The sequence below is a fragment of the Anarrhichthys ocellatus genome, unplaced genomic scaffold (assembly GCF_004355925.1).
Source record: "Anarrhichthys ocellatus isolate YVR2014 unplaced genomic scaffold, GSC_Weel_1.0 scaffold160, whole genome shotgun sequence".
Classification (NCBI taxonomy): domain Eukaryota; kingdom Metazoa; phylum Chordata; class Actinopteri; order Perciformes; family Anarhichadidae; genus Anarrhichthys; species Anarrhichthys ocellatus.
The window spans coordinates 262,663-269,670 of NW_022280190.1; the positions used below are offsets into that span (position 1 = coordinate 262,663).

At 43.8% G+C, this 7,008-nt stretch overlaps 1 protein-coding gene across 2 annotated transcripts in view; it reads left to right on the forward strand.

Moving 5' to 3' along the window:
- hapln1b (hyaluronan and proteoglycan link protein 1b) overlaps positions 1 to 7,001 on the forward strand; it is a 27,733-nt gene extending 20,732 nt beyond the window's left edge. Inside the window, exons 1-6 of one of the 2 annotated variants that reach the window (XM_031878084.1) lie at positions 69 to 160; positions 537 to 671; positions 3,306 to 3,469; positions 4,498 to 4,696; positions 4,962 to 5,264; positions 5,917 to 7,001. In XM_031878084.1, coding sequence (XP_031733944.1) covers positions 566 to 671; positions 3,306 to 3,469; positions 4,498 to 4,696; positions 4,962 to 5,264; positions 5,917 to 6,206 — 1,062 coding nt within the window. In that variant the 5' untranslated portion in view covers positions 69 to 160; positions 537 to 565 and the 3' untranslated portion in view covers positions 6,207 to 7,001. Of the gene's footprint in view, positions 1 to 68; positions 161 to 536; positions 672 to 3,305; positions 3,470 to 4,497; positions 4,697 to 4,961; positions 5,265 to 5,916 lie in introns of those variants that run through there. The other variant, XM_031878083.1, reaches the window with a different exon arrangement.
- Positions 7,002 to 7,008: the final 7 nt, after the last annotated feature.

Below are 7,008 nucleotides of genomic sequence, written 5' to 3' on the forward strand. Positions count from 1 at the left end.
GTGTGTGTGTGTGTGTGTGTGTGTGTGTGTGTGTGTGTGTGTGTGTGAGAATGAAGCCTGAGGTGTGAGCGTGATGCTGCACTGTGGCAGAAGTTGTGGACTGTCAGTGTCTCCGGGACATGTTGGATGACGGGGGAATATTCACCGCACAGTATTTACAGTATGTACTGTATATTGCTACATGTGTGTTTTATCCAGAATGTGTGTGTGTGTGTGTTTGTGTCGTCCTCTGTAGCGTTGAAGCTTCTCCCGGGACGTCCTGCTTTGGGGCATCGAGGACGAATCAAAGTGATCTTTGCGACATGCAGAGTTCTTTGTATTTTGAGACGACTCACTAGTGAGAATCTGAAGGTGTTTTGAATGTGTGTGTTTGTGCTGCAGAGAGAGAGAACAGCACTGCAGGTAGAAACGCTGCACAGCAGCCTCAATGCAGATGATGCTCGTGTATATGAATAACTTTCCTTTTCTCTAAATCCTCTTCCTCTTACTGTACGTACTGTAACCCCCCCCCCCCCCCCCCCTCTTCTTCTCTGCAGTGATCGGACCGGCGGTGTGGTGAGAGAAGATGATTCCCGTGCTGATCTGTGCGTTGATCTCATTGAGCGTAGCAGCCAATGATTTAGACATTCTGTACCCTGAGCTGGAGCACTCGAGGACCATCTATGTCACAGGTGAGAGGGGGGGCTACATGTCATGCAGAGGCCTCTTACAGCCTCTTAAAGGCTCTTACAGCCTCTTCCAGCCTCTTACAGCTTCTTACAGCCTCTTACAGCCTCTTACAGCCTCTTACAGCCTCTTAAAGGCTCTTACAGCCTCTTCCAGCCTCTTCCAGGCTCTTACAGCCTCTTACAGCTTCTTACAGCCTCTTACAGGCTCTTACAGCCTCTTACAGCCTCTTACAGCCTCTTCCAGGCCCTTACAGCCTCTTACAGCCTCTTACAGCCTCTTACAGCCTCTTACAGGCTCTTACAGCCTCTTACAGCCTCTTACAGCCTCTTACAGCTTCTTACAGCCTCTTACAGGCTCTTACAGCCTCTTACAGCCTCTTACAGCATCTTACAGGCTCTTACAGCCTCTTACAGCCTCTTCCAGGCTCTTCCAGGCTCTTACAACCTCTTACAGCTTCTTACAGCCTCTTACAGCCTCTTCCAGGCTCTTACAACCTCTTACAGCCTCTTACAGCCTCTTACAGCTTCTTACAGCCTCTTACAACCTCTTCCAGCCTCTTACAGCTTCTTACAGCCTCTTACAACCTCTTACAGCCTCTTCCAGCCTCTTACAGGCTCTTACAGGCTCTGACAGCCTCTTACAGCCTCTTACAGCTTCTTACAGCCTCTTACAACCTCTTACAGCCTCTTACAGCCTCTTACAGCCTCTTACAGCTTCTTACAGCCTCTTACAGCCTCTTACAACCTCTTACAGCCTCTTCCAGCCTCTTCCAGCCTCTTACAGGCTCTTACAGCCTCTTCCAGGCTCTGACAGCCTCTTACAGCCTCTTACAGCTTCTTACAGCCTCTTACAACCTCTTACAGCCTCTTACAGCCTCTTACAACCTCTTACAGCCTCTTACAGCCTCTTACAACCTCTTACAGCTTCTTACAGACTCTTACAGCCTCTTACAGCCTCTTACAGCTTCTTACAGCCTCTTACAACCTCTTACAGCCTCTTACAGCCTCTTACAACCTCTTACAGCCTCTTACAGCCTCTTACAACCTCTTACAGCCTCTTACAGCCTCTTACAGCCTCTTCCAGGCTCTTCCAGGCTCTTACAGCCTCTTACAGCCTCTTACAACCTCTTACAGCCTCTTACAGCCTCTTACAACCTCTTACAACCTCTTACAACCTCTTACAGCCTCTTACAGCCTCTTTTTTCTCCAGAGTTTCGTTCGCGACACTTTATTAGCGCTCCGCGGCGTCGTTAGCTTGCTGGGTTTATCAGCTGGTTGTGCTGCAGAGATAACGCTGCTATGCTAATTCATTTAAGAATAGTGACGAAACAACTGACTAAATTGAACCAGCTGAACTGAAAACATGAAGTAACTAACGAGTAATATAATGTCAAATTAAAAACTAATAACTAACCAATAACTAACAAACGAGTAACTATTAACTAACTATTTAACAACACGTAACATATAACATAACCATATCTAACTAACTAACTAACTAGTAACGAAAAAACTAAGTTATACCTACTACCCAATTATTAGCCAATGACAGACTAATTAATACACAATTATTATTAACTATTAACTATCTAACACATAACTTACTAACACACCAATATCTAACTAACTAACTAAATAACAAAATAACTAATTAACTAACTGGTGACTACAAATAAATAAATACATACCTCGGCAGTTAGCAACTTACACATAATAATAATAATACTGAATGCAATTTAACCAATAATTAATTGATAGTCAAATAAATAATCAAAAACTCATATCTAACAAAAGTAAAACTAAATAAGTTAATTAACTCAGTAAATAACTAAGTAACTGACTAGTATATAGTAAGTATAGTGAATAATCACAAACTAACAAACACGTGATGAACAAACTCAAGCTAACAAGAATAACTAGACTAACGAGAATAACTAGACTAACTAGACTAACTAACCATTAACGAACTAATGTAACCATAACGACATGAAACAAACAGCTGAATCTCAGAATGAACATTCAGACTTTCACTTTCATCAGAAACTAAAATCAGTTCAACGATTCAGGAAGTGAAGAAGAAGAAGAAGAAGGAGTCATCTCTCCGTTTAACAGCACAGAGGATCAATGAGCCATCAGCTGTTTGATCAGTTCTATGGATGAAGCGTGTGTGTGTGTGTGTGTGTGTGTGTGTGTGCGTGTGTGTGTGTGTGTATGTGCTTACACAGCAGACAAAGTAAAACGCTGCGGTGGTTAAACAGCCAATCAGAACCCTCGGTTAGTGATGAGGCTGAAGGTCACAGCAGAGGAATGTTGTGTTCAGGAACAGTTTGAATTTTCAGGTTTACACTCAAACGCATCACTTTGGACTCAAACGGGACATTATATTATTATTAAGATTATTTTTAAACAGAGCCAGGCTAGCTGTTTCCCCCTGCTTCCAGTGTTTATGCTAAGCTAGGCTAACTGCGTCCTGACTATAGAGATATCTTTCAAGTTCATTTCCCAAAATCTTAAACTATTGCTTTAAAAGTTTGGATTCTGAAACCAACTACGGATGATGTTTGTAAATATTTAAAATCCTTTAGTTTGTATAATAACCGGTCCAGACTGCTTTATCTTTTCGTCGCCGTCTTGCAGAGAACGGTCCTCGACTCTCGGTGGCGGCGGAACAGTTGAAGGTTGTGTCGAGGCGAGGAGGGAACGCTACGCTACCATGCAAGATCCGAATGGACCGATCCCTGACGCCCAGCCGGAAGATGAGGATCAAATGGACCAAGCTGACGTCAGACTACCTGAAAGAGGTCAATACATATTTTACATATTACGGTTTATCTGTGTTCTTAGATGTTTTGTTTTGTTACAATGTGCAGCATTTCCGTAACATCATGTAATGAATTAAAGGAACACTCTGCTGGTTTCTCTTTTGGATCAAACTTAAATTTAAATAATCACTTATGTGTAAGAAGTGGGTTTTGTTTGTATGTTGTGCTCTGTTAGAATGCACAGGAGGAGGTTTGTACAGATACAGATTCCTGCAGACGCAGAAGTCCATTATGCAAATGTGTAGAGAATAAAAGTGTTTTTATCCTTTTGAGCTGATCAACATTTAGCAACAGAAACGTAAACATGGGATTGAACAAATGCAGGTTTCAAAATATTAAAAAAAACATAGAGATTTTGTTAATTACACTTTTTTTGTAAAAATTAAACAAACAAGAGTCAATTAGGCAGATTTAGTCGACTCTGGACAAAGCCTAGCTAACTGTTCCACCTGTTTCCATCTTTATGCTAAGCTAAGCTAGCTGGCTGTAGGCTTTAGCCTTTTATTTAACAGACAGATATGAGAGCTGTGTCAATATTCTCATCCAAGTCCCCACCAGAAAGTGAACAAACATATTTTCCAACTATCGCAAATATCTGAACTTTTGATTCAAAAGGGCCAGTTTGTAGGATTTAGTGACATCTAGTGGTTTGGTTGCAAACTGCGTCCAACTGAACACGTCTCCACTCACTCCGACCTCTTCAGGATTGCAGTCATCCACGACATCATGAACCAGGAAGTAAAAGCAAAGGCACAACATAGAACTTTGTATAAACCTTTCCTGTTGGCAGTTCGAGGAGTTTCCTGTGAAGACGAAAGTTTATTTTTAAATAAAATGTACGCGTGTACGAGTGTAAAAGTGTTTTTCTGCTAATAGATCCGTGAAATGCCACACACTGAGCTTAACACTCTAAGAATGGGGTTTGCATGTTCTGTAACATGAAGCAATGAAACATTATTATTGTGCTGTTCAACAATAACAGAACATCTCTCTCTGTCTCCTTCTAGGTGGACGTATTTGTCGCCATGGATTACCACAAAAGGAGTTACGGCAGTTTCCATGGACGCGTCCACCTGCAGGGCTCCTCCCCCATGGACGCCTCGCTGGTCATCACAGAGCTCACCCTGGAGGATTATGGGAGATACAAGTGTGAAGTCATCGATGGGCTGGAAGATGGAACAGTGGTGGTGTCCCTCGACCTGGAAGGTGAACCAACTCTTGGACATGAAAATGTCGATATGAATGTCATTGTTCTGTAAGAGGCTGACTACATTTAGCAGTGCAAACGGCGACTGCTCGGGGGGGAAAGTCAGCAGAGTGTTCATTAGTGTCAGCTTCATTGTGTTTGAGACGTCAGCCTGAAGCCAGCAGAGAGACGGTTGTGCTTACACATGGAGACATGCTGTCAGTCATGAGGTTAAACAACAGGATCCAATCCGAACGCGGTTTAACCTGCTAACTCCCTCCGTAGGCGTCGTCTTCCCCTACTTCCCCCGCCTGGGTCGCTACAACCTCAACTTCTACGATGCTGAGCGGACGTGTCGGGACCAGGACGCCGTCGTGGCCTCCTTCGACCAGCTGCACGAGGCATGGCGAGGGAAGCTGGACTGGTGCAACGCCGGCTGGCTGAGCGACGGCTCGGTCCAGTACCCCATCACCAACCCCAGAGAACCCTGCGGAGGCAAGAACATGCTGCCGGGCGTCCGCAACTACGGCCTGAGAGACAAAGAGAAGAACCACTACGACGTGTTCTGCTTCACCTCCCACTACCAAGGTGTGTGTGTGTGTGTGTGTGTGTTTACCGTTAATTAAGCAGGTTGCCCCAAAAGACAATTGTCCAATGAAATACAGCAGGCTGGTGGGTCAGGCCTCTTTATCTGTTGGCTCAAAAAAGAACAATACCACAATCTAAAAACAGTTACAAGTAAAAGTCCTGCATTCAGAATTCTACTTGAGTAAAAATACCAAAGTATTACCAATTGAATGCACTTTAGGAACATTTAGGCCCATTTCAGAGTGTTTGAGGACCGGTGTGTTGGATCTGGTGGCATCTAGTGGTGAGGCTGCAGATTGCAACCAACTGAAACTCTTGTTTGGTTTGTCCATTCTCTGCTTTTGTAAAAACAGCTTAGGAAAAATAAAATGATTCTTGTTTCGAGGTGATTATACACTAAAAATACTTCTTTTATATTACGTTCCATTTCTGCCAATAGACCCGAAACTTTTGGAGGTCCCGAAAGATAATATTTCTTGAATGTTTTTGCAAATAACTTGAATTGATGAAAGCTTATTGCTCAGCTTCTTTTATTGTCCTCAGGTTTAATAAACCCTGCAGCCTTCAGCGGTCGTTAGTGGTCGTTAGTTCTCACACACGTTGTGTTTTCACGTCTTTGTGCTCATCGTTCTTCGTCTTCCTGTCGTCTCAGGTCGGTTCTACTACCTGATCCACCCGTCTAAGCTGACCTACGACGAGGCGGTGAGGGCGTGCCAACAGGACGGCGCCCAGATCGCCAAGGTCGGCCAGATGTACGCCGCCTGGAAGCTGCTGGGCTACGACCGCTGCGACGCCGGCTGGTTGGCCGACGGCAGCGTCCGTTACCCCGTGTCCCGCCCCCGCCAGCGCTGCAGCCCCACGGAGGCCGCCGTCAGGTTCAGCGGCTTCCCCGACAAAAAGCACAAGCTGTACGGAGCGTACTGCTTCAAGGGCCACAACTGAGCCACACACACACACACACACACACACACACACACACACACACATCGGCATGCACACACACACACATTCATACACTAGTGGACACACAAGTGGACAAAGAGACATGAACAAACACATTCAAACTGTGATGCTTTATTTACATGGAAACCTTTAGACATTGTTAGCTGATACTCTCTGAAGGATAGTTTACACATATTTAAGGTTCATATTATTTAATCAATGCCTTTGGAGGAGGGGGGGGGGGCATGCTGTCTTTAAATGGACATGTCACATGTCATATGAGCAGAAAGGACTGAGCTGAGAACAGTTTCACAGCTAAAAGGACTCACGGTCAGACGGATACTTTGGGCACTTATCTTGTTTTGTTTGAGGAGAAAGAGAGAGATCATGTGACCTGTGATATCATCAGGTAGGAACACAAAGTCTCGCACGACTTAACCGATGTTCACCGACCGTACGAGACAAAAGGTGCTACGACCGGTTCTGTGTACTTCATCAGTATTTTACGTTTTTGTACGAATGTGTTCGGACCAAACATCTCCACCATAATGAATACGGGGAAAAAATACAACATTGTTTATGTTTTCTAAGTAGAATGTTATTATCTAGAAATGTACTTCTGTTTATGACTATTTCTTTTTATATACTGTAGAAATATTTACATTATTATTGTTTTTGTCTTATTGGCCAAACTCTCCAAATGTCTGGTTTACATGAAGCGGAACAAACGCAGAAACTCCACAACACAGAAAAAAGAAGATTTGATCTTTGCACTGAACATGTAGACGAGTAGTTGAACATG